Source organism: Lepisosteus platostomus, chromosome 3 (genome assembly GCF_059453375.1).
Source record: "Lepisosteus platostomus isolate fLepPlt1 chromosome 3, fLepPlt1.hap1, whole genome shotgun sequence".
Lineage (NCBI taxonomy): Eukaryota > Metazoa > Chordata > Actinopteri > Semionotiformes > Lepisosteidae > Lepisosteus > Lepisosteus platostomus.
In genome coordinates, this window is record NC_142613.1 from 77,441,598 (window position 1) to 77,469,080 (window position 27,483).

Consider the following 27,483-nt stretch of genomic DNA (forward strand, 5'->3'; position numbering starts at 1 on the left):
CAACTTAATATTTTGCTCGAAACCTACAGTAAATGCTCAAACTAAAGACTTGTAAGATAAGTTACAGTAAATGTCAGTAAAATTAGGTAGAAAAAAATGTTAATTGCATAAGTATTCAGACCCATGAACACGATATTTGGTGGAAACAAATTGTGCAGCAAATATGTTTGGGCCCCTACCAGCTTTTCCCACTGGATGTGTGCAGTGTTTACCCGTTGGTCACTTATGGACAGCAGTTATCAAGTCTTTCCACAGGTCCTCAATATGATTCAAGTCAGGACTTTTATCGGGCCACTTTACTTTCTTTTTCTTAAACCAGTGCAGCGTAGCTTTGGTCTTGTGTTTTGGATCATTGTCCTACCGAAAGGTGAGGTTTTTTGTCTTTCACAGACTGAAACAAGTTTTCTTCCAGTATTTTCCTGCACTTGAATCTGGCCATTTTTCCTTCAATCTTAAGAATCTTTCCGGACGCTGCTGAGGAGAAGCACTGTCGTAGCACCGTGCTTGATTTCAGAGATGTTGCTGACTGGCTGGTTTGCTGTGTGGGTTTTGTGCCACATGTAACACAGTGAAAATACTGTGCACCAAAAAGTGACAATCTGTCTGCCTTGTCTGCCCAAAAGGTGGTTTTGCCGCAATTGTGCCTTATTCTTTAAGTGCTGGGATTTGAGCTGGGTTTGCCACTCTGCCACACAAGCCAGCTTTGTGAAATAAGATAATTGGGAAATGACTGGGATATTCATGATCGATGCACATTTTCTCCCCTGTCAGCCGTGAAACTCTGTAGTTCTTTCAAAGCTGGAAATTGGCCTCACGGTGGCCTCCCTTACCAGATGACTTTATTTCTGACTTTCTTTGAAAGCTGCTTAGTCTGCATGGTTGGATTTTTGCTTGAATGTCACTACCTGTCCTAAGAAACGTACAGAGATAGTTGTTTGAGTTCTGAAACCATGTGAGCTATTATTATTGCACACAGGCAGGGGCCTCTCAATTAACTGTGAGGCTCATTAAGGTCTGTTTATACAGCTAAATTAATTTAGATTTGCTACAGCAAAGGGCTGGAATACTTATGAAGTCAGCACTTTTCTGTTTTTCTTTCATATGACTTATCTGTTTACTTCTATTTGTTTTTTTTTTGTGTTTTTAATGTGTGGACTATGTTGTATACTAAACAAATATTAATTACAAACTGTATGTGAAACAGTGTCACAGAATATCTACCTGTGTGTGGCAGGTGGAGATGCCGTGTTGCTGGTTAAACTGTTTCCAATTAAAGCACTTTCGCTCTGTTTCAAACTTTTTCTCCTATTAGTTTCGTGTGAATGAATTTGGAGTTTTGGAGGTGATCAATGACGAGACTGAAGTGGAAAGTGTCAAAAAGGCACATGCTACAACAACATGGGCTGTACCCACTGCACAGGAAGGCAAGAGTGATGCTTAATATTTAAAAAATTTAACCATTTTCACTAATTGCCTGGATCTGGACCTATATGTTGCAGAAATGGTGATTTAAGAAATACCAGTGAAAGGCACTGAAAGCAAAACGTGAATGTTTGCTTGATTTGTGGTGTATTCTGTGACGTGCCCTGCAGTTACAGTAAATGAAACAAGAACTGCATAAACAAAGGAGGAGAATATTTTACTGTTTTGAAAGGTGCTAGACTAATGAGCAAGAAAAAAGATGGAAAATGTCCTCAGAGCGGGACATTGTTTTCCTATTGAAGTCTCCAAAACCACTAAGTCTTACTCATTTTCAATAACGATAATGTATTTGTAAACTAAATAGTAATAGTAAAGTCAAATGAAGTGAACATGAACACTGATAAACACTTTGTAAAATATATTTTTTTACTATGATCCATTTACAAAAAAAGGTGAGCGACTTCTCCCTCACTTCTTTTCTTTGTTGAACTTTGTACCGTATGGTATCAAATTTGACTGAGTATTGACTGAGATTCACGTATTGAATAATACTTTGTTTTCAGAAACAGCTCAGTTGCAATTAGGAGCAGGCAACCTTTTCTCTTGTAATATCATTTAAATATAGGAAACAGTATTTTTAATAATACCATCTTTGCCAAACACTCTATCCTAAATGTGTGTGAGAGTGTTTCCAAGGAAAAGCTACCAGTGGTTTCCAAGGAAAACTGTGCCTTTGCAGCTTGTTAGTTAGGTTATAGTATTAAACACCAATTGTTTAAGGTATACAAAACTGAAATGCTGAGACCAATTCAGTGTGTGGAGTTATTCTTTTTTTCTGCTTCAATTAAACATAATTTACTAAAATATTTAAAGGTATTGTTGTATTTGAATTGTTGTTTTAAGTTTTGGTGTAGAGCTTTACAATTTTTAACCACTATTGTCACAGAGGTACAAAATCGGACCGAAAAACATAGGTTCATAGTGAAACTCATTTTACTTTCTACCTCTTTCTAGCTTTTTCAGAAAGTCGGACAAACATAAAGGAGGAAAGGCCAGTGACCAGAGGAAACCTGCGCTGTGCAAACTGCCATCAGATTGGCTCACCACAAGACTCTCATCCTGATGGAAAATTCTGCGGTGAGAAATGTTTGCAGCAAGCACAGGAAAAGTAAGCTGAGATGAGTGATTTTTATTGCTAAGGGACAATACTTACATTAGTCTTAAAGCAAGCCACCTTTCTTTGGATCATGAGTCATCATGCCCGTCTGGGTTGAAGCTTTAAGAGAATGCATAGGGATAGACTGCTGCACACCTCAAACTGAGGGCTGCCTATTCCGACCGCAGGCAAACCAAAACGAAATGAAAAAATGTTAAGAGATTATTATTATTATTATTATTAATAATGGGTGAAATTTAACACAACAAGTGTTATAATTATATTTAACATTTGTTTTAATTGTTATTAATTTTGGTACCTGTTGCTCCTATTGCTTTCATGAGCTCTTTTCAGTGCTGTTGTGTCATTGCTTTCTTTTTGGCACCAGACTGGTACAGTACTTACAGAAATCTTCCTAATGGCAGCACTCATGAGAAACATCATGAGCCTCTGATAATAGATCCATTCATTCCAGAAACAGATTTATTTCCAGAAACAAGAAGAGCATATGCAGTACAGTACAAAGGAGGATCAAGTATAATTTACTGTTTTGTAAGACGCTAGACTAATGAGCAAGAAAAATGATGGAAAATGCCAATCATTTTTGGCATATAAAAACATTTAATTCCAAGCTTGTACGGTTTATCCTTTAATGTTCAATGTTTGGTTGTGGGAGCCTGGGACAAGCTATTCAGCCTCTTTGATGAAACAGATACCTTTCTTCAGGAGCCAGCTGAGATAGATCTTTGAATCAATCGTGATGTGGGCTGAATGACACCCTGTCATATGTTATATTTTTTACCTTCAGTTTTTTAGATTTTGACATGGAACATTTTAACATTTTAACAGAAGGATTTTAACAATGCAAGAGATTTCACCTTCCCCCCTCCTGAGTGGTCTCCCCTGCTCTCCCCAGACGCCACTGCAGTCACACCTGCGTCAGTCTATCCAGTCAGTCAGTTTATTCCAACTGCAGCTTTTCTCCAGATCCGCAGAGTCGTACCGCTGTTATGGCCTTATTCACCCTGACAGTACACGGGTATTATGTCTCTGCAGTATGACAACCATTGCAGTAGAGATTATGAGCTGGGGGCCAGAGCTGTGCTGCAGTCAAACCAACGAGCCAGATTTTCCATTGACACTCCTTTGGTTGAAGTCATGAGTCCCTATTAAGTACTGTTGCAACACAACTGGATCCAGTGGTACTGTGTGTTTCCTCCAGTAGTTCTGGACAGTATGCGTGTCAGGTGATCCTAAAAGCTATTAACATCTGTGCCCTCCCAAAACATGTGCATGAAACTGCCAAGTACCTTTCTTACCTTCTTATAATTTCTTACTTTTCTCCATTTTAGCTCAGAACTCACATTTTTTACTAGTAAATGAGTATCTTCCTTTTTGACTCTCTGTTTTTTTTAACTCTCAAGTTACATCCATTCATGCTATCCAAATTAAAATATTTGTGTACCAATAGGATGAGGTGAATAAATGTAAGCAATTTCGGTATCTACACCACAGACAGTCATGGCTAGATATTTAATTTTGTGGTTTCTGGATGTAAGAAGTACTCACACAATGCATCATGTTGCATGGTTGAGCAGGTGAGTGCTACATATCCCTGGCCGGTATCACAGCTAATATATCCATTGTGTTTTTAAAGAAGAGCTGCCAGGAAAATATTCATCTTAAACTGGTTTTCCCTTGGAAGGTTTAAGACTGCCATGGTAACAGTGGTGGAAAAAAGCAGTTTTGCTTTTCAGCGTTACCCTACTTAGATAGAAGAGATAATAACACCTCAGTACATGAGAACATAGAGAAAGGATACAAATGAGATTTTGCCCACTTAGCTCATTTGGTTACTAGTGGCTAATTGATCCGAGGGTCTTATCCATAATTATAAGATTTGTTATCCTTAGCCATTTCTTGGAAGTAGACAGGGTCGGTTTTAAATGCACTGCCTCATGGTTTTCAATTCTGTCCTTTGGGTTGTGTTCCAAGAACATTTGGAAATGGCTGCACCTTAATCTATGTCTGGGAATGCACATAGGAGTTTCTTTTCAAGTGCTCTTGTTTTATTGTCAAAACTAAACTTGTTTTAGGCCTTATACAGTAGGTCCATGGGCAGTCCGTCCATATAGGAGACCTAGGTGAGGAGGAGAGAAATTTTAGAAGAGAAAAAGGTTTTAAAAAACGAGTACAAAAAATGTAAAAGATTTTAAAATATAAATAAGAAAGGTGTCATTAATTAAATTTATGGGCAGGTTTGCAGGGGATATGAATTATAATGAGTATAGACTGGCCATATCTTGAGTTAACGTCTTTCAGCATTATGAATCCAGAATGTTAGCATCTGTAAGCGTTATTAAACCTTAGGTACTGTATATTGCTGAGTGTAATTATGAACTTTTCTGTCTTATAACTGTACCACATGAAGAGTGCAGTCACAAATTTGAATGTGGAAAGGTTATCTGCAAGAGCTTATGCATGTGAAAGTGCTGTGTTGACAGAATATGAGCTGTTGCTAAATCTCCCTTCTTATAACCTGTATGCTCAAAAGCAAATGTGAATCTGTGTCCCTATTCTAAATAGACATCACCAAATTAGGACACAACGTTTTGAGGATTCCAAAATAAAGGAGATCTGAATTGAATAAAATAAGGGAATGGCGAGCTCTCTTACACAAGGTTCAAATTACCAAAATCTGGTCTCCAAGACAAGAACAAGGTCTTTCCGCCTTTGCTTCGATCCTCTGTTTACTAGCCTGTGAGCTCATCTGCAACTGGGTGAACTGGAACTCTGTGTTTCAGGCACTGTAAACTGCAAACTGCAAACTGCAAAGCTTTTATAACCACTGAACTCGGTAACACAGTTGTTGTGTTGAGGTAAATTGAACCAACCCCAACTTTTTAATTAGTGTACCTATTAGTTTGCTCAAGTCAAGCAAGCAGTTATTTTAAGACATCCTCTAGATGGTGACAGAAACTGCTTTTTGAAAAGGGAACATAAAAATACGTACTGGTAGAAGTACAGTACATATTAAAACATAACCACACAGAGAAGTGTGGTCTAAACACTTTTTGTTATAAAAATTAATTAGTTCATGCATACTACTGGCAGGCCCCCAATGGGAGTACACGTACTGCAGTTTGGGAACCACCAGTCTAAAGCATGTAAATCAGAGGTGTCAATCATGTAGTCCATGGGCTGGGTCTGGTCCGTCAAGCCCGTTTGGCTGGCCCGTGTGGCAGGTACTGTCAAGAGTGTTGGGCAGAATTTCCCACCTTGTCTGGACTGTATAGCCCACATACAAAGCAGACTGGTAATTCTACCTTAATACACAGTGTTGAATCCACAGATCTCCCTGTGGTTTTCTACCTCTGTCCAATTTTAGACTTTTGTGATGTCACAGGTCTAGCAGGTGTAGTTTGTCACAGACAGTGTTGGAAGCAGTCACTCATGCATTGTACCAGGATGCAGGATTGTGTCTCATTTCTCTTATAAAGCCTGAACAATTAGTTGCCAGTTCTCTGATCTCAGAGGTCTAGGAGCCACATGTTATCTTAGGTAATCCCACAAATGGAGATCGGATGAGTGGGGCTCATCAAGTGTACCAAGCAGGATATCCACAGCATGAACATTATATTCTCATCTGCCGAGAAAGCAACTGTTACACAAGCAGCACGAATAATGTGTGTGGTTGTGCTGGAATGCGTATGTGTATGGAATGATGTTATGTATAGACAAGCCTATAGGAAGGTCAGGAAATAAGGTTCCAGGACTTTGATAATCAGCATAGCAACACGCAGCAAGATGCCTCAAGCTGGGGCTCTTTAGTGACTGTACATTCCTGCCCAGAGCATCACACATGAAGGAGGATGTGCCAATGTTAGATAGCTGTCATGGTCCATGGTCTCCCAGATTGTGGACTGTCACTGACAATGTGTCTGACTGGAATATCTTTCCAGTTTAGAAATTCCTGGGTAATGAACACCCCAAATGGTGAAAGACAGTGAGCTGACTTTATTTGTATTTAACAACCTGCTGGCATTAAGGTGATGTTCTCCTGATAAGTAGGGGGATTTGGTTCCTTCTGTTTTTTTTTAATTTATACCAGGCTTCTAATTCAACAGGTCAAATGACCCCATCATCGGTGTCCAATAAACTGTTACACTATCAAACTGTTACAGTGCTTGTGCAGCAGTCAGGGTCACTTGAATGTTGAGCTTGGAATGATCAATTAGTCAGAAAGGTACCGAAAATATTTTACCAGAATTTCTTCTCTTGTTCTCTAAAAATATAACATACATAAAAGCAATATGGTAAACCTGTTTTTCTATTTGTTTTTTTTTTCCTTTTTGACTGCAGTGAACACAGACCAAAGAAAGACACAAAACCCAATGCTGAGCTGCACAGCACAAACAGAAAAAGAAAAATACAGCTGCCTGGAAACCTAAAAGCAGAGAATACAGAGGATGGAGATGACCCAAGAGAAGAGGAAGACGACTCTGTAAGTATTCTTTCTTATATAACACCGCCAGTGTGGTTTTATGTGTTGAGAAGGTATGGAAGTATCTTTTGTATTCAGTGCTTTTATTTTTATAGCAGTTTGTGAAGAAAGCTGGCCTACTCATTCTTGAGATTGTTGAATAAGTGGAGGTTTACTAATCATTCTATTATCTAATTATCAACGGAGCTTCACAAAAAGTAGTCAGAATCGTCCTGTGGTGTTTCCAGTTTTGTAAGATTACAAAATGATGTAGACAGCTTTTTTTACTTCATCTTTTATTCATAATAAATTATATTGATAATAAAGTAAAGGCTTCTAAGTGAGATAAGTTTAACTAAATCTAAAAAAAAACATAAAAAATGGTAAGTATTCAGACCCCTGAACTCAATATTTGGTTCGGCAATTTTGGCAGCACTTAAAACTTTTTGGGTAAGTTTTGTACTGACTTTGCACATCAGTTTATTGCAATTTTTGTTAAAGTTTCTTGGGGATCACTTATGGACAGTGACTCTATAGATTCTTAATAGGAGAATGGCCATTCAAGGACATTCATTTTCTTTTTATTAAGTCACTCCAGTGTAGCTTTGGCTTTGTGCTTCATTGTCCTGCTGAAAGTTGTAGTTTTATTCCAGTTTTATGTCTGAATCAGGTTTTCCTCTAATATTTGCCAGATGTGCCCTATATTCCCGTAAGTCTTGACAAGCTTCCCAGTGATATTTGGTAGAATTAAGAAAGACATACAGTATAGAGAGGCGCAATGAACAGTTCTGCTTTAGAAGGAATTACCAGAGCGGATAAGGTGATGAGGAAGATTAATGTCTGCATCTCGTAATGTGTGGCTTCTGTGAAACAAACATCAGGGCATTAGTCGGGGTAGGGAGAGGGATAACTGTGCAGAGGGAGTGGTCTTTGGCGAGTGGAGCTGTGAGAGAAGGATTGCATGGAGGAATCTGAGAAAAAAATGAACAATCTGAGGTGTTAAGGTTGGGGGATTGTGAGAATTTAGGCTGTGGCAAATAGGAGGAGTAGGGAATGAGGGGAAATGGGAGTGTAGAGTCCACATAGAGGGCTGAGCATAGAGGAACACACAGGGAGGGATGTATTGGCATGACAGGGTGGAAGGGCTGGAGAGTGGGGGCTCCAGCTGAGCTCCTCTGGGTTACAGGGAACGGGAAGGAGTGCAGAGGCTGCAGGGTGTTTGCTTTGGTTTATTAGGACAGTGCTTCCCACAAACTAACAAACAATTATATATAACAAAAAAAATAATAAACCAGGAGTCCTACCACACTTAGGTCCTATCAGCTCCCCCACTGCAGCTACAGCAAGACTAAGCTCCTGTTAGATCTCTTTCATCCTCCTAAATAGGTACCGTATAGCCCTGCCCCCTTGGACTGTACCACTGTTACATAACAATTTATTGAGCTACATTTCTCAAGATAAACTTATTTCCAACCATAGCAATCCCTTCATTCCTTTAAACAATAGCATATACAGAATGTACAAAAACAAACCCAACCCTGAACACAACATTTTACTCATTTTTAACTATCTGTAAAAATGGTTCTTCCTTTACCGGAAGATGTGCGCATGCACCACTCAGCGTTGACACTACAAAGTCAAGCTGAAAAGAAGTATCGGGTATGAGGCCACCATACCCGGAAGTCAGACTGCAACACGAAAAAAGAAGACAGACAAATTACAGTTAAGTACAAATAAACAGAAAACATAATGTTAGACTTAGAGTTTGTGTTTATGTCTCTACAGATAACAGGAACTGATTTCTAAATAAAATGTGGTCATGTTTTGCGTGTATGAAATGGGAAACGGCTAGCCAAGCCCCGAGTGTGCACCCTCATGAGCCAGCTAGCCGACGGGAAAGTGGATGCATGAACGTGTGTAACTAAAGTTGGATAATGTGTGACGTGTACTGTACTGTCTGCGGACGGTGACAGAGCACAATACAACAAGGAGATTGGATAGACCTGGGACCTGAAGCTCAGCAGTTTGAGGTTTCAGTAGGTTTCTTTGGACACAAGGGGGCAATAACAAGAGTAAAATATCTTATTGTCTCCCGGTGGCTGAACTGCAGGCATGACACCGGTTTGACAGGGCAGAGAGGGCTGTGACAGGAGCGTCAGGGTACAGAAGAGAAGAAACCTGGGCTAAAGGCACAGAGATGTTGATTTTGGGGCAGATCGAATACTGGGGACTTGGGCAGAGCAGAGAGCTGAAATTATAGAACATAGAGGAAGAGGGCAGAGCTGGGGCCTGAGACTTGGCATGTTTAGGGTTTGGAAAAAAGGGGTGGATAACTAGACAAACAAGTAGAGAAAACGATAGCAGGCCCACTGGAAAAGTGTGCAAAGCTACCGCGAGTAGCCCAGATGTCGGCAGAAAGTAATTGTTTCCAGCGACTCCCTCTGAATTAGGAAAGGTAAGAAGATAGAACTAGATCTAGAACCTGAGAAGAATTTGTTGAGTTGAGTGAACTACTGCAGTTTGTCAGCATGGAAAACTCTTAGCTTTTCTGTGACAAATTCAATATAATCTCCCCCTCCCCATCGGTAACATCTGTTCCAAGCTTCCTTTCGGATAGAAGTGAAACCAAATGGTAGAAGTACAGTGTAATATAGTGTTATAAAGCCCACGTCAGTAGTGGTGTTATATAGCTTCACTGCCAACAACCTTCAGCATCATGAACCCGGACAGTAAAAAACTTCCATACGAAGATTCCTTTTACCCACGGTGTCAAGCCAGCTAGATGTGTTCCTGTTGCTGTGAGAGATCAGTACTGAAGTCATCATTCAACAGGATCACCAGGTGTCAGCGAGGAATATTCTTGTCTAGAGCAGTGGACAAAGAATTAAAAAACTCAGAATCCTGACACTTTCAGATGACGATGAATGCACCCCTCGTGGGGAAATCAAAGACAATATTCAATTTCTCATAGGGTCAGTATCTACTGTATGAGGGTCAAGTACATTGTGTGGAAAAAAATTTAATGGACCGTTTTAATGGTTAGAAGCTGATTAATACTTTGGGCTAGTACAAAGCTTCATGTGCACAACAAAGTTTGCAAATCCTTGAATGTGTGCAGACCAACATTATTTAAAACCTCTTCTACAACGTGAATCTCTTTGCTTCTCCAATATTTGAGAAAGAGAAAGGAGAACTACTGTACTTGTTAGGAGTTTCTAATTATGGAAAATGGGAAGTATATGTCATGTGTTCTGTGATTTTGTGAATCTTTCCACTTACCACCAAGTTATAATTAAGTATGGGGCCAATATGTAATGTCTAAGGAGAACACCACTGAAAAAACAGTTTAAGTCTCCATTGAGAGACATTTCAAATAAATGGCAATTAACAAAGAGTTTAAAGATTAAAACAAACAGTGCAGTGATCACAAAACAACAGAGTGGAAATAAAATGTTCCCCACAGATTTTTCAGTCTTCAGAATGGAGAAATCAGTATACATTTTCCATATTAAATTACACATTTTATTTTGGCATTTGTCCCAAAAAATAAATCCTTCTGAATAATTAAAATATTTCCAGTAAGTCAGTACATTCATTTTTATAATGGGGACATGAGCATGAAGAGAATCCAGAAAATGTGTCCATGTACAGTATTTAGCATCTTTAAGTCAGCTTCTGTTTATTTTGTTTTTATCAAAGTTATTTACCGTGATGAGGGAGACTAGATCTCAGTAGATCAGCAGAGCAATCAGAGGTAAACCAGTTTTCTCCATTGCAAAATTTAACTGCTGTAAATGTGACCCCTTATTTTATACCCTGACTGAGCAATGAAACTTTTAAATAATGTCTGGCAGTGAGGCAGAGAATGGGAGACATTGTCTACATAAAATAATACAGCATCAGTATGGAGTGAGTTGCATTGATGAGTACTTGGTAATAAGATCACTTTATTAGCCATATAGTTTCTTGCATTAGGAATTCATCTTTTCACATACCCCAGCTTGCTCTCCATAAGACACACAGACAGGTAGAGAAGTCAGAGCACAGGGTCAGCCATTGTACAGCACCCCTGGAGCAGTTAGGGTTAAGGGCCTTGCTCAGGGGCCCAATGGAATAGGATTCCTCTGCCAGCTGTGGGATTTGAACCAGCAGCCTTCCAGCCAAAGGCATAGATCCTTTGCCACGGTGTTGCCACTCCGCTTCTATGTCTCTAGAATGGACATAGAAGTACACATAGTTAATTGACAAACAGCTTCAACCAGTGTTGAGGACAAGGCAAACTGCAAAGGAGAAGGGGGGTTTACCTGGTCAATATTTCTGCAATAACACGCTAAGAAGGAAACTTTTGATGCCTGTTACCATTGCTCAGGAGTTGTATAAAGTTTCAGGTGTATTAGTTAATCCAGATTTCATGCCTATATAATCTAGAATTTGCCATAAAAATTCCGTCTTGACCTGGCATTGGAATTTCACGCAAGTTTTAAGTATACTCACTTGCTATCCTCGCTACCATTGACGCCAGACCTGAAGTACGCTTGCAAATGGATTTAAGGGAACAAAATTCCCAAGTTTCCACAAGGAAAATAAGCAAGAAACCAAATCCATTTTGTTAAAAGCCTTTGAAGTTGCTTAAGTATGTAAGGAACTAAAACCCACTCAATTAAACAGGTACATGGATCAGCATTAAAATATCTGTTTCTACCTGCCTTTAAAAATAACAAGAACTGCACCTTTTCAGAGAAACGGAGGCAATGGAAGCCAGACATACCGAAAATAAGGTAAAATAGTGATGAGTTACTGCTTTATTAAGATTGTGGACTAACATGAATGGGATTATGTGCTGCTGAAGTGTCCAGTTCAACAGCTGTAAAATACAGACATGTTTACTCCCTGGTGAGTAAAGTCTACAGTTTGACATGAAAGGGAACAATTGCTTTACCGTTGTGATACCCTTTATTATAGTTAACGTGTTAACTGCCAGTATGTGAGGTAACTATTTACACTAGACTGGTGGGGTCATAACTGTCAGTAAACAAGACTGGTATATATCTGGGAGAATTATCTGGTATAAAACAGTATTTTATTATATTGAATAATAAAGTACAAATGTATATATAAAATATAGTAAATTTAAAAATGTAAATATAAAAATGTATTAGTATACTGTATAACAAAGAATTTCTGAGTGTCACGATCGTCATCCCTCCTCTAGAGGGCACTCCGACCCCTTTTGTATTTTAGCTTCATTATCATGTTCACCAGCCCCTTGTTCCTCGTATATTAGTTAAACCTCATGCCTCTGAAGCTCAGGGCTCTCCACTGGAAGACGGACGCCCGGAGGCCCGCCTATCATCAAGTAGCCCTACGTCTGCGGTTTGAAGGCAGAGGCTTCCAAACGGCGTCCTGACCAAGCTGAGTCCGGGGCTCGGAGCCCCTGGCCTCGTCAATTTGTGACTAGTTCCATGTCCCTGTTCCTGTTTCTAATCATCTTGTCTTGGATGGATCACCTGGTTTTGGACTTTGGACTGCGCCCTGATTTCCCCCTTTGGACTGTTTTTGGACTTGTTTGCCTGCACTCCCCCCTGGATCACTGTCGGCACCGCCCCCTGTTCACCATCCCTTCCATTCCAGCCTGTTTTCCCTGTAGCCCTTCTCCAGTCACGTCCGGATTATACCGTCTGCACAGGGTCCTAAACTACAAACTGATGTGGAGTCAGAACCGGCTCCCATTACAATTAGTTTTTATTTATGTCATGGATGCCGGGAATACCCGAGGAAAGCCACGTATTCGTCTGCAGATGTCGGGAAGGCATAACGCTGAAGGGCCCGCTCACAGACACGGGTGTCGTGAGTGGCATCCCGCGATTAGAATAGGAGAACTGAAAAAAAAAGGCCAGAAGCGATCCGGGAAAACAAAAAGCGCTGCTTGCGGGGTCAAAGAATGGCTCGGCATTCTGTCACGGATGTTGGAAAGGCATGCCGTGGAATTCCCAGGAGAGCAATAAAGACCCTATGCGTAGCGGCAAAAACAGGGGTTAGCCCGGGCTCAGGCGGTCAGACGATGTCGGGTAGAAACCTGTGCCCTCAGGCCGTGAAGAAGACGACCTGGTGCTAGGCGGGTCTCAAGACATCCGAACCCTCAATGCTGAGTGAAGAGGAAAGGGTGACCCGGAAATATATAGCCCCACACAAAAACACACCGGAAGGACAAGCAAAGCACAGGAAAACTAGGAACAGGACGGAGTAGGAGCACCTTCTTCCTGTAGAGGGCGTGACAATTTATTTTAATTTGTCATAGAACAATTAAGGGCCAAGCATATTCAGTATTCTCCTATTGCCTTTGACATTTGATGTAATAGTATAATCATGTAAAAACTACTATGAATGTTCACATAGAAAACTACAGTTGATTTAAGAACTGAAACACAACTTACAGTACAGCAATAAAAATAATTTTAAACTCTAATTATAGTTGATAATGGTTAGCCACAATAATTTAGTCATACCTTACTAAAATGTTTAAAGCATGGTACCTTTGAATAAGACTAAGATCGACTTGTTGATAACAGCTTAAACATTTCTGGATTTGTAGAAAAAAAAAGACAATGAGTAATAATTACTCTCGGGAGTTTCTGAAATGTAGTGTAAATTCACAGGTTCCCATATCTGCTATGTTAACGTAGAGCACTCTGGGGCTGGTCCCAGAATGTAAGGTGTAGGAGTGCGAGGTTGTGTGATCATCAGAATCATGATTTCAGTTTACTTCATTAGAAAATCTTTGTGTATGTAAAAATACTTTGGGCGCTGTACAGCATATCCTCTGAAATTGATAAATACTCCAGTCCCATACATCCCCATAGAAGTCATCAATTGAATTTCATTGCCATGGAAGAAAGCACAATAGCTCACTCTAGATCAGCTTTAGACTGTCAGTCTACATCTGTTTGACTGACCAGCATGTTGTCCAAACTATAACCAAAACTATTAGCCAGAGGGCAGGATTGTGTTGAGCTTCGATTGTGTAAATATTCTCAGATGTCTAAGACAGCTGTCATTTATTCCAAAAGTGGTCCCTGACTGATATATTCAATTTTCTTTGGTTTGGAAAAGGAGTTTGCCTTGCCTATTGCTTTTCATCTGCAATATCCTGTTGCATAATGTCCCTAGTTTGTGTAGGGGACTGCTGATAAACTGTAGGGTATATTTTTGGATTGAATTGTTTGCCGAGAACAAATGTGAAAATAAAAAATAATTCAGAATTATAGGATGCTGTATGTTAAACTAATGGAGAAACAGAACAGAGCAATATTGCCTGTTGAAACTGAACATTTATTCAACAGAGGAAAGGCATTCTCAACATGCTCAACATCTGAAAGATTACAACTCAGGAAATTACAAGGAATCTTTTCACTTCATTTTCAGATTTCATTTGATGATTAGTCTACATTTCTATAGCCCTCAATGCCACGTGTTACTAACAGGAGTATACTCTGGGTTTCAACCTTTCCCTAATTCTTGCTTTGCCTCTCAGATATTATAGATCTCATCTGTTTCTGAACTGGCCCCACCACCTGTTCTTGCGTCATGTAAATAATAGGTCATTTCCTTGTGTCCCTGCCCCAGAACAGTTCTTCCAGCCAGGCCTGTTGCCATTTCTTAAACTTTTAAACGTTTTAAGTGATATTTTAAATGTTTGTCTTATACTCTTCTGTTGTACGATTTATAACTGGGCCCCTGTATGGTTGTGATCTTAATTATGATTTAATCCTCAAGTGGGAAAATACAGTTTAAGTCAAAGTAGTACTTTTATCAGACTGAACCTCTCAATAGTGACTACTGACTTTTAACCTAATATTCATTTGTATGATTTTTTTGTTTTGTTTTCTTCCTGACACTCTGACTTGCCAACACTTCTTCATCTTTTTATGTAATTCACTTGGCATTGATTGCATGTTTGTTCCTTTCAGTGTCTTCTTAGTTACATGGGTGCAAGCATCTTGACGAGGTCAAAACTGGAAATGAGAATTGATTAGATATTATTTCCTTTATTGTTATCTTAGAAAAGAAGAATTGTATCAAACTGTTTATGGGGAAAGATAGGTCATTGTAAACTGTACCACAGGTTTTAAATATAAGTATCAGCTAAATAAATTGCAGATAAGTGGTATAATTCCATTAAAACCTAGGATATATTAATGAAGTTATATTCCTTAATTGTTGTAATTTGGACATGGCTTCACCTTTTAACAATGTGCCTAGCATCAGAACATAAGAAAGGTATTCAGTCCATCTAGCCCATTTGATAGCAGCTAATGGATCTGAGTATCTCAGTCCGCAATTTCTTGAAAAAAGTCAGCATATCAGCTTCAGTAACATTGCTGTGTATCTTGTTCTATATGTCCGCTACCCTTTGTGTAAAGTGGCTTGTTTTAAATGCACTTCCTCAAAATTTCCACTTGTGTCCTCTATTTGTATTCCACTGGGCTGACTTTGTCAGTGCCTTTGAGGATTTAAAATACTCAAGTTCCCCTCATAGTCTTCTCTGTTCAAGGCTAAAACCGTTCAGTTCTTTCATTCTGTCAGTGTTGCACTCACACACTGTATTGCGGTAGGAATGGATTGGGAGGTAATTCACACCAGTGAAGTCTTGTTCTGTTCTTGTTCTTGTTCATTAAACTATGGAAAAGTATTTGTGGTGCAAGATTTGTGCAAGCCAATACAAACCAACCCACACAGTTTAAGAAGTACTTACATATTTAAAAAATCTAAATATTAAGTTGTGTACTTCTATAAATATTCAGACCTTTACAGTCTCTTTAGAAGACCCACTTTCCATTTACATCCATCTGTTGCAGTACTGTACATCCACTGCAAAACTGTAAAATTCCCTTAGGTAGTAAAGACATATATCAAGCGCGAGAGGAGTAAACATGCATAATTAATTATTTCCATTATGTTCTTTTGTAAATATCCTTTTGAGTGTAATTTTCTTTAAAACATATTTTTAAAACAAATGGTTGTTTAAATCATCTTTATCAGCTTGAACATGTTCTCTGTCTCTTTAAAACGTCACAGGAAGACAGAGCAGACAGGAAGGCGGTGAGGGGACCACAGAGGAGCCGGAGAAAGCGAAGGGGTGATGCAGCTCTGCTCAAGCAGGGTGAGTGGAAAGTGTCTCAAAAACCCCATTTTATTTGTCATTCAAGCTAGAAAGTACATTAACATTAGTTAGTTTACTCTGTCATACATGCTGCTTGTAGTCAATTTGAAGTCGGTTGAACCAAATACAAAGTGTTGCTAAAATGTGACTATATCTAATTGATATTTAAGTTGAATAAGAGTCTATGACTATGTCAGAAACTGATGACTTAACACTGCTTAAAAACATAAGGCAGCAAGTGAATTATTATCTTGCATAATTAAAATAACCATTTAAAATAACCGTTTTAATTATCCTCTAATTCAGTGCTAGTTGTCTTCACCCCTTTCTCTCCCCATACAGCAGATTAAATATTTAAGTTTGGTAGAGAAGCTCAAACGCTCATGACTTTTATGTGTCAAGTTTTAATATTAGTGCAATATTAAGCTCCTGTTATGTTATAATAAAATATATCTGTTTCAAGTCATATCACTGTACCACTGCTGTGCAGTTAAGGGTTGCTGTGTATTTTTAGCTGTACCATATGGAGGAAAGAAGAAGTCATGGAGCTGGGCTTCCTACCTGGAGCAGGAGAAGGCCATTGCTGCCCCTAGCAAACTATTTAAAGAGGTAAAAATAGATAATAAGAATGAATGTTTATTTCACTGTATCCTGGAATTATTGCATTATAGCCACATAATGCTGTCCTGTGCTAATGTTACTGCATGGACCGCTGAACTTGTGAGCTACTGCTTTTGATTTAATGACTTCAGATTCTTTTATACATTTTTCAAATTCCGCTTTAGATAATATATCCATGTTACTTTGAAAAAGTCTCATTCCATTCTGTGTTTTTTTTTTACCAGTCACACCATTAAGAAATCGGGACTTGCAAACAGAGGTCACACAAAATTGAGGTTATGCCTATGCCCTTAATTTCCTGAAAAAGAAGAGTAGCCACAAACGAACATGATATTGCTACCCTCCTGGGCTGTATGAGCACGTATTTATACTGTACCAGTGCGACCAATATGCCTGTCTGAGAGTGAAACCCTGTCTACACTTTCTCCTCTGAGAGTATATATATACAATACAGTCTCTATCCTCTCAAACACAAAGAGAGAGACTTGTAGGAAGGCTTGTAACAAGAGATATGATCCAGTCATGAGAAAGCGATTCCTTCTTTGCCTACGAAACTGGAAAAGACTCAGAAATATGGTCAGTAGAAAGAAAGAAAAAATTAAACAGGGGTAGGAATTTTAAAATTAGGTGACATAGAGTAGAAACTCTTTAGAAAGTGTACTATTCTGTTTAATGTCAGATAGTGGTGAAAGGCAGATATCAAGACAATAAATCAGTGTTCTTTTGTTTTAATTTCAGCACCAGTCTTTCCCCCATAGTAAAAATGGATTCAAAGTGGGAATGAAACTGGAAGGTGTGGACCCTGAGCACCCTTCAGTGTACTGTGTTTTAACTGTTGCCGAGGTAACCACACATCTGCATTCCATCAGCAAGCTAAAAATAATGCCCATACTTGACCTTTGTCATAAAGTACCTTTTATGTAATACAATTAACACATTTACATTTACACGTACCATAAACATTTAGTTATTTAAAGTTGTTTAAAATGCTTTTTTGATTTCAAGAAAAAAGCTAGATATTACAAACAAAATTCAGTGCCCAGCGATTTGTATGTTTTATGGATGATACCTCAATTTACCTGAAATTCCCCCTTGAAGCTGCTATCCCTTGTAACAGAGTATCCAATACTTTACTTCTCAAAATAATTATTCTTGCTCAAAAGGTAAAATAAAACAAAAGCAGCATGTGCAAATCTAGGATATGACAGTATTGACTGATAGGCAGTCAGTTGCTGGTTCTTTTAAAATGGAGCATAAGCAGTATATAAAGCAAATTTAAATATACCATACATGAGAAAAGACTAAATATGAATAAAAATTGTCATGCAGAAATATCAGAAAGATGTCTAAAGGATAAAGGTTTGTATGTGTTGCTGAAACCAAACATAGGCTCAGACTAAAGTAAAAGACTGAATTCAGAAAGGTGGACAGTCTTTGAAGTGGACGTTTTAGCCTCACCATCCACCTGCCCTCAACATGTCTTAAGACAGGAGGGTGAAAAGGGGTGTCCTGCACAAATACAAATACAGCTAATATTTTTGGATGAATGCCTGAAGAAATTATAGATGTAATTGTGTACAAAGCAGGATTGATTTTGGGAGTTTGTGCCATGAATTGTGATCAAATACACACCAAATATGTTTTGAGAAAGTTATTCATTTTATTCGTTTTGTTGACATTGTTTCCAAGGTACAGTAACCCACAGAGGTTAGAATTACATGAGTTTAACCTACAGATATTTTTATCGATTTATACAGCTCTGCTTGCTAAAGACATTTGGGTAATTGCATAAGAATACAAAATCAGTATCCTAATCTGGATTATAAGAAATAATATACATTTTATAGTGTTCAGTTAATGGGAAATGTGCAAAATTGCAGTAGGATTATAAAAGTTTTTATTGTTGAAATAGGATATGCAAATATATCTAACACAAAACAAAATAATTCTAACGTCTTTTCCCTGGTAATTGTAATCATTTGCATTTGTTTTTAGTACATCAAAATTAATAAAATGACTTTGTTGCACTTTCATATTTGTCTTAGGTATCAGGCTACAGAATTAGGCTGCACTTTGACAAATATTCAGATTGCTATGACTTCTGGATAAATGCAAACTCCTCTGACATTCATCCAGTTGGATGGTGTGAAAAAACTGGACACAAACTTTATCCTCCAAAAGGTAAGAATTTCAGTAAGGAAACATTTAAGACTAAGTTCCACCTTCGTCTGAATCTAAATGCTTTTGTATTTCATTCCTAAATCTAATTGCTTATGTATTTTTAATTGTATCATTCTGCGTATCACTCATGTCATACTGTAGGAAGAGAAAAAAGTTATGTTATAGTTCAAAAACATTAAAAACAGAAAAAAAGAATCCCTCTTTCAAGATTCAGAATTGATCATTAAAAGAGGAGATTGTACCAGACTGGCATAATTTCAACTGCTGTTTTGTAATATAAAATGACTTTAAAACAGAATATATTAGTAAAATATACAGTGCCCTCCAGAATTATTGGCACCCTTGGCAAAGAGGAGCAAAATCAGCTATGAAAAAATGTCTTTGTTGTTAATCAGCTTGATCTTACACTGAAAATATGAGAGAAATCTAACCTTTCAGTGAGGTAAAATTATTCAGTGAAAAAAAATCCTTATAAAAAATAAACATTTTTTTCTCAAAAACATGTGTTTTTGTAGACATTTTCTTGATACGGGCACTCTAAACTGTATCACTGAAGGTAACAGGGGTTATCAATGATCAGCTAAGCCTTTCTTTGAAATGCAGTATAATACAGCTCTTTAAGTGTTTCTGTGGTCGATCAGCTATTTTACTAGCAGGATTAACAATTCTGCCCAATTTCCCCTTGCTCTTAATACTCAGGATACCACACAACACTGTGATACCAAAAGAAAGGATGTTTTCTATGAAACTTCTATAACTTCAATCCAAAACTTTTTGATTTAACCTATTTGTCTATTTTTCTCTTGTACAATATGATATTGACAAATTCTAATGTACAGTATAGCCATGTACTGTATAGTGTATGTATTGGAAAGTTGTTATAATGACTAATGATTACAATAAGGTAACCATGAAGATGGCAGTAACTGAGAAATTAGGAGAATCCCCATATACACTGAAATCAAGAAATAAAATACTTGCATACTGTAGGTTAGATATAGCAGTTAGTAGCTTTGGTAATATGGGTAGTAACCTAGTATCAAGTGTAAGAGGATGGTAAATTAGAACTATTTTACCAGCAGGTGCTGAGATCTTTTTGTGTTAAAAATGATTTTAAAATAACAAAATTAAAATAATGTCACATTCTACACAGGGATTATATTTAGAACGGCATCTAAGAAACTCAACCACCATCCCACCCAGAGTTATGAAATTTTTCAACTTAACCGTATCCAGCGGGATTAACCTACTGTGTATCAACATTAAAATAATCATATTTTAATGTGCCATAGTGTACTTAGGCAAAATAAATCAATTTTCTGATAAATAATAATAATTTCACTAATTAAACTATTAAACTATGTAAAATTGAGTAGAGATCTAAAAGAGATCTTAGATTTATGGGGAGCATGTTGTATTTTCGAGGAAGTGGCACAGCCAGCCATGATCAAGTTAACGTCCACAGCAGCAGCACAGATGCAAGAGCAAACAGTGGCATGAGATACAGTAGCATAAAGCAGATATTTTACAAACCCCACAGTTGACAATCTCAGCTAGCCTGGGCTATCCACTCTGGGGCAGGGGCACAGAGCAGACTGGGAAGATGAGGCAGTGAAAAGAAAGGTTAAGTTTTGAGCGATATACAGTATGAGCTATTTCAGAGCTTGTAAGAGCCAGAGTGAAGAAGTAATCACTTCCAAAAGAACTGGGAAAAATAATAAAGATAATAGTAAAAGTACCGTACTGATGAGGAGCTACTAAAAGAAATGAGTAAAGAAAAAATGGTGGTCGAGAAATGGCAGGGTTTGTCAGTACGCACTTGCAGCTAGAGATTAATGCAATATACAGGAAACTGAGAGGCATTGAAGACACAACAGATACCGATTTGCTGCATTGATAAAGACTTTCAGAATATGAATTCCTTGAAAAACGTGAAACACAGTTTCATAACAGATGGGTTTTTGATTCCTTTTAATGTCTGAATCAGAGATGTAACACGGTTCTTTCTCGCCCATTAACAGGCATGAAAGAGGAGGAGTTCAGCTGGCAGGCCTACGTCAAATTGTGCAAGGCTCAGGCAGCCCCCAAGGCCCTGTTTGAAAACCAAAACACAGTAAGTGTCACCAGAACACACAAGCTTGTGAACACACAGATTGTGAATGTACAGATGCAGCTGTTAGGATGCCTGTCAAAATTGACACCAGTGGAAAGCACACTGCAGTGTACGACTGTCTGGTCTGGCATGCTTCTTTCAGTGCTTCACTGGTCAAAGCAGATCTATAGGTGGCACTTGTGTTGATTTAGATGTAACTAAATTGGTAGCTTAATTTAATTTTTTTCTTAGTCTTATACTCATATTTCTTGAAAATATAATTTATATGTTATATAAACATATAAATTGCATAGCCAAGCTATTATAAAATGAAATGTAGCAGTACCATTTTTAAAAAAAGGGTATTACATGTCATGAATGGAGCCTAGATCCATTATATTGAAAGCTCCCACATCAGACCACAATGTATGGCACAGTGTACAATGTACAATGTACAGTACTATATCATTCGTGTGCTGAAAATCCATTTCTTTAAATCCACTTAATATGGAATCATGTTACCAAAGGGAAATGTTGGTAGCTGGAAATAAAAATAACTGACATATAACATTTCTGAGTGTTATTAACTGTTTTAGTTTACAAATATAAATATAATATATTTATGTAGCTGTTAGTGGTAGCTGAATATAAAAAATAAGGTAAAATACAGTATTCTATCTTCTTTTTAAATACTTTCTGCATTAAATTCTTTATCTCTTTCACTTGCTGTCGTTATTTTTTAAGTTTTGATATTCTTGTTTTCTTTACATTTCCCATGAACACTTGCAAGGTTCAAATTAAAAACAACAAACATTAAGTCATATACAGTAAGTACTTAAACTGTAAAGGTGGCACAGGACACAAGTGCAGCTCTTGGAGAACTATGTTAGAAAAGTCAATTAAAGTAATCAATTATATTCAATATATTCTGAAATTAATGGAAACACCAATAAGTGTGGATAAATTCTTTATAAAAACTTCTGCTTGCTGATCCTGTTGTTCAGTCTTCTTATTTCACATTATCTGGCTAATTTGAGTATTGTGTACTGTACTGATTAGTAACTAGAACTGTACTGACTAGTAACAAATTTGACAACAAATACTGTTTTCTTTCATGATAATAGCAAATAAAACTTCATTTTCTCATTAAGCTGCACCAATAGATTTTTCCATATATTTGAAACTGTTATCATAAAACAAAAATCTTTATGGAAAAAATATTGTCTACTATTTTTAACTGTTCACAAATGCTGGAAATGTTGCCAGCATATGGCAAAAAGCTAGTGTCCTTATCATATAAATGAACCTTGAAACCAGTTGTTTTAATGGACTGTTCTCTTTTGGAATTATCCCCTTCTGTGTAATGGAAAGTGAAACTTCAGATCAAATAAACCCATCACTAAGCAACGCTCGTAGTTTTAAACTTAGCTTGTGGCACTTAATTCATGAACTAAGAGTCTTCATTTCCTACTGTCCCACACTTTCAGCAAAATCAGAATCACTGGAATAATGTGTAATGTATATGGGAAGAATGTTTTTCCCTATTTTTTTTATTTTAGTTCCCAGCATTTCCTTTCAGTTTAATTCTGAATTCTCAATCCCATGTGCTGTTAAATACAAGTACTATGCAGTACTACGTGCTTTTTTTGCCACTGCTACTTGCACCTACAATCCATGTGCCCTGTTGAAAGTAAAATACTCTCTTTGAAAATGCATTACTCTGTTTGCTACAGCAAACACTTGTGTGGCGTCCTGGAACTGTTTTGGGATTTTGAGGGTTGCATTCTTGTATTTCATTACATTCATGTCTGTGCAGTCCGACACAAAAATAATGTGAGTTTCTTCTCCCTTCACATCACACATTTCCTGCTGTTTGATGTGTAATTCCAAATTCAAATTTATTTGATATAAGGATGGGTTGAAAGTAAATACAGTATATGAAATACAAAGTTAATTAGACTCAGTACACATTTAACCACAGTGCATTGAATTTTGTATGGGTGGATGACACAAAAAGGAGAACTTACAGTGGCTGCTGAAATGTACCAACATAAATATGTGTCCAGTACAGTCTTCTGTTTATGTTCTCCCAATTCCACCAGAAACTCCTTTTCAGTTGGTTTTCACATTCAAAAGATCAATTGGACTGGCTTGACTTATTACGCTTGTGCAAGCATAGTGTTGGGTTCCTCCAGAAATCAGACACAACGATGAGAGACAGGTTCACTGCTTTTGAGGTTATTGTCTTTTAATATGATATTTCTGCTTTCATAAATCACATGATAAAGCTCATGTACAAAGTACATACAGTAATAATTTCTAACCATGTAAAAATAACTAATGCTGTTCCACACATACAGTTATATGACCAATAAATGAGATGCCATTGTACTGTATATAACTGAATTGTTTTAAGACTGGATTAATTCCTGAGAAAATGTCATGAACAGCTGAAATTTCTCATTTTCTTGATAAGTGACATATACAGTACTATACAGTATACTGTATGTCAGATGTGTTAGCAAGTGTTACAGTCAAAAAGATTTGTAGGTGTTTTTAGTAGTTTGCATCTGTGGCCTTGACATATATTTCAACATGGCAATAATAAGCACCTTTTTTGCATTCCAGACAGTAACTCCATCAGGTTTTCGAATAGGAATGAAACTAGAAGCTGTTGACAGGAAAAATCCCACTTTCATCTGCGTTGCTACAGTAACCGACATGGTGGACAGTAGGTTCCTGGTGCACTTTGATAACTGGGATGAGAGCTACGACTACTGGTAAAGCTTTGTTTTGTGTTCCTGCCTTTCTGTTTGGTATGATTTGTTTTTGTTAAGGAAAGAACAGTTCCTTTAAATGATAACAGGTGTTTATTTTCTAGATAATTTACATTTGTGACCTGAACTGGACAATCTACTGCTCTCAAATGTATTTTTTTATCAAATGTGTTTTCCAAGGAGATGAAGAAACTAGAGAGGGGATCTTGCGTGTGTCAGCAGGCGCAACACCAGTGCTCCTCAGCTAGATGTTTTGTCTTGCGGTGTGTGTATTCGGGTTTGCATCTGCATTCACGGCCTTTTACAGAGTATGGCCAGAGATAATCAAAAACAAAAAGTAATTATTAGATTTTCAGGAACACGTTGTGATACTTGGTCCTGTTAATAAAATGAAAAAACTCAGAAACACCAGCCTGGCCAAGAGCCACGATGTGAACCACTTCTCCATGAGAAGAAGATCCAGGTTATTGTGCTACAGACTCAATTTGTGTGATTATAATATGATTTTCTAACATATCTGTCTTAGAGTGTTCTTGATATTCTAATAAGCAAAACTTATTCATACAGTAACAGGGTGTACTAAGGTTAAAGTTTTTAAGGGTTAACAGACATTGTGTTTAGAGGTTTTAGACACCAATTAACTGAAAATATCTTAATATGGTAACTGAAAATAAATTAAAGTAGTAAACATTGTGTTTTAGCTGTATATTATTAAATATGATATTATTTACTTTGTACAGTTCGACACACTTTGATTTTGTGTCAGCATGCGAAGGCTGCAAAGGAACAAGTAAAGGTTTAGAAAGAAAGAAACAAGTGGCCCAGGGAGGAAGAGAAGGAATGACGAAGAGATCTAGAAAAAGACTGATCTGACGCAGCTGCCCACCTGAACTACTACAGCCTACACCTGCTGCGACCCACTACGCCTCCAGATCTTTTTCTAGATCTCTTCATCATTCCTTCTCTTCCTCCCTGGGCCACTTGATTCTTTCTTCTCTTTTTAGCATGGAATAAACCTATTACTTGTTCCTTTGATTCTGTATGTTGAGGAAGACACGTCTTTACTCATAACTTTACTTACTGGTCTTTACTCATGGTTATAGCCACTAGATGGTGCTAGGTGACTTGTATGAGCTGTAATTAAGATCATCCTCCTGCTGCCTTTATGTTAATAACTGACAAAAAAAAGTAACTACTTTGGATGCAATATATATAATTAATATTTTAATACTTAAATACAAGTAATTCATCTGTCCCAATATTATCACAAATGTAATTGTAACTAAAAGATGATAAAAGGCCCACACACATATTCACAATTGTGATGATTTATATGGTTTTGAGAAAGAAATTGGGAAAACATTAATAAGAGGCCTTAAAACTAATTACTTATTGATAGTTTGTACAGGAAAATGTGAAGTCATTTATCTTTTGCCTTGGCCACACTCAAAGAGAAACATAACTTGTTGCAGAAAAGTTTCAGATAATACAATGAAACATTTTCAGTGTTCTTAGGGTATTGTACATATAGTAAAATATGTAATTTTAACCCAGGTAAGGCATTTTTAGGAATGCATTTGCATGGAATTGTGATGTTTTGTTTTAACTTGGGATTTACAGTACATGTACAGTGTTTTTATTTTTTAACTTGTTGACCGTACAGTACGTTTTAACCAATAAAACGTACAGCATAAGCCAGCAGCCATGTCACCCTGCAACTCACCTTTGCCAGCCCACTGAAGCTCAGCAGGTGTGAGCCTAGTCAGTACCTGGATGGGAGACCTCCTGGGAAAAACTAAGGCTGCTGCTGGAAGAGGTGTTAGTGGGGCCAGCAGGGGGCGCTCACCATGCGATCTGTGTGGGTCCTAATGCCCCAGCATAGTGACGGGGACACTATACTGTAAACAGGCGCTCTCCTTCGGATGAGACGTAAAACCGAGGTCCTGACTCTCTGTGGTCATTAAAAATCCCAGGGCGTTTCTCAAAAAGAGTAGGGGTGTAACCCCGGCATCCTGGCCAAATTTCCCATTGGCCCTTACCAATCATGGCCTCCTAATAATCCCCATCTCTGAACTGGCTTCATCACTCTGCTGCTCTGCCTGTGGCTGGAAGGTTGCCGCTTCAAATCCTGCAGCCGGCAGAGGAATCCTAGTCCGCTGGGCCCCTGAGCAAGGCCCTTAACCCCAACTGCTCCAGGGGTGCCGTATAAATGGCTGACCCTGCGCTCTGACCCCCAGCTTCTCTCCCTGTCTGTGTGTCTCATGCGAAAAGATTAATTCCTTATGCAAGAATATGGCCAATAAAGTGATCTTATCTTATCTCTTATGTACAGTACATTTGCCAATGTCATAGTAATCCTCTACAGAAACATTACACAGATATTACCTGTGTATCCTTCTAACAGAAGTGGACTTTCACATTAAAATAGTCTTGTGTGTGTGCAGTATTGTTCCAGAAATAATATGTTTCATACGAAGAAGCTTGAAATAAAAATAAAATATGTTTATTAAGTAAAACATCCCATGCAACTCGAAGCCTCTGTCAAGATCTAACCTAAGGCAACTCTGATAACCTTGTACTTTACTGTCTTACAGTGCCATGATAATGTACAAGAAGGAAATTCATGTCTGCTTTTAGTGGTTGTTTTAGCTGAATAATTCATGTTCATCAATAAAATATAAAGAAAATAAAATAGGCCTGCAGCAGTTCTGAGCTGAGTATGGAGATGTGCTACATCAGAGAGCTTGTCACAGCAGTTCAGTATTGGGACTTTGAGGGCTAACCATGTGAAGCCTGCACTGCCTGAGGGAAATAATATACTATTGTGAATCAAAATGTCCAGGAGTTCTCTAAGCAGTACATATTACAAAGCAGGTAGTCTGGTTATTGTTGTTCTTGACCATAGAGAATGAACAACAAAATGTTACTTTCCAGTAAGAAAAGCAATTGATTGTGTTCTTATCTGTGTAGACCTCGATAGATATAATGATTTGTGCCATAATGGGAGCCCTTTCTCTAACTGGGACCCTTCTGGGTGCTAAGGTTACATCTTTAATGTTACACCCCATGTAACACAAACTGCTTGTCTTTATTAATGACCATTGCATACATACTCTACGTGCATATATACTGTATTTATCAACAGCAAATCAATTCTCAGAAACATATGCTCTGCCTTGTCATCAGCCCTAATTTTGGGTTACTTGGCATTGCTTTCTGACAATCTATTTGCTCCACAGTCACTGGTGTCTGTGTCAAAGTGACCACTACTGCTGTGTCTGCAATTTCCCACTGATTTAACGTCTGTCTCCTCCACAAGCTAGTCCTCTTACCCCCTTACCTTTCTAAAGTTATATTCATGCTGATTCACTTGAGGTTCACCATGCAGTAAACAAACACAGAAGCACAAAGTTTACCGTAATAATCATAACGTAGTTTAGACAGTCTTCAGTCCCATGAGCTGATCAGTGGACATTAACTATTATTCATACTGTGTATTCATATGAAGCCATTACATTTGCCAATGTAAGGAATCCAATCATTACACTGGTAATCTACAGTGACCCTCCATCTACTTTAGAAGGCAATAGC

At 37.9% G+C, this 27,483-nt stretch overlaps 1 protein-coding gene across 6 annotated transcripts in view; it reads left to right on the top strand.

Annotated features, from left to right (window-relative positions):
* l3mbtl3 (L3MBTL histone methyl-lysine binding protein 3) overlaps positions 1-27,483 on the top strand; it is a 62,390-nt gene that overhangs the window by 3,314 nt on the left and 31,593 nt on the right. For all 6 annotated transcript variants that reach the window (XM_088626896.1, XM_088626899.1, XM_088626893.1 and 3 more), the window contains exons 3-11: positions 1,313-1,424; positions 2,437-2,590; positions 6,941-7,082; positions 16,137-16,221; positions 16,736-16,830; positions 17,581-17,685; positions 18,888-19,023; positions 21,045-21,136; positions 23,744-23,895. In XM_088626896.1, the coding sequence (XP_088483022.1) occupies positions 1,313-1,424; positions 2,437-2,590; positions 6,941-7,082; positions 16,137-16,221; positions 16,736-16,830; positions 17,581-17,685; positions 18,888-19,023; positions 21,045-21,136; positions 23,744-23,895 (1,073 nt within the window). The remainder of the gene's footprint in view (positions 1-1,312; positions 1,425-2,436; positions 2,591-6,940; positions 7,083-16,136; positions 16,222-16,735; positions 16,831-17,580; positions 17,686-18,887; positions 19,024-21,044; positions 21,137-23,743; positions 23,896-27,483) is intronic.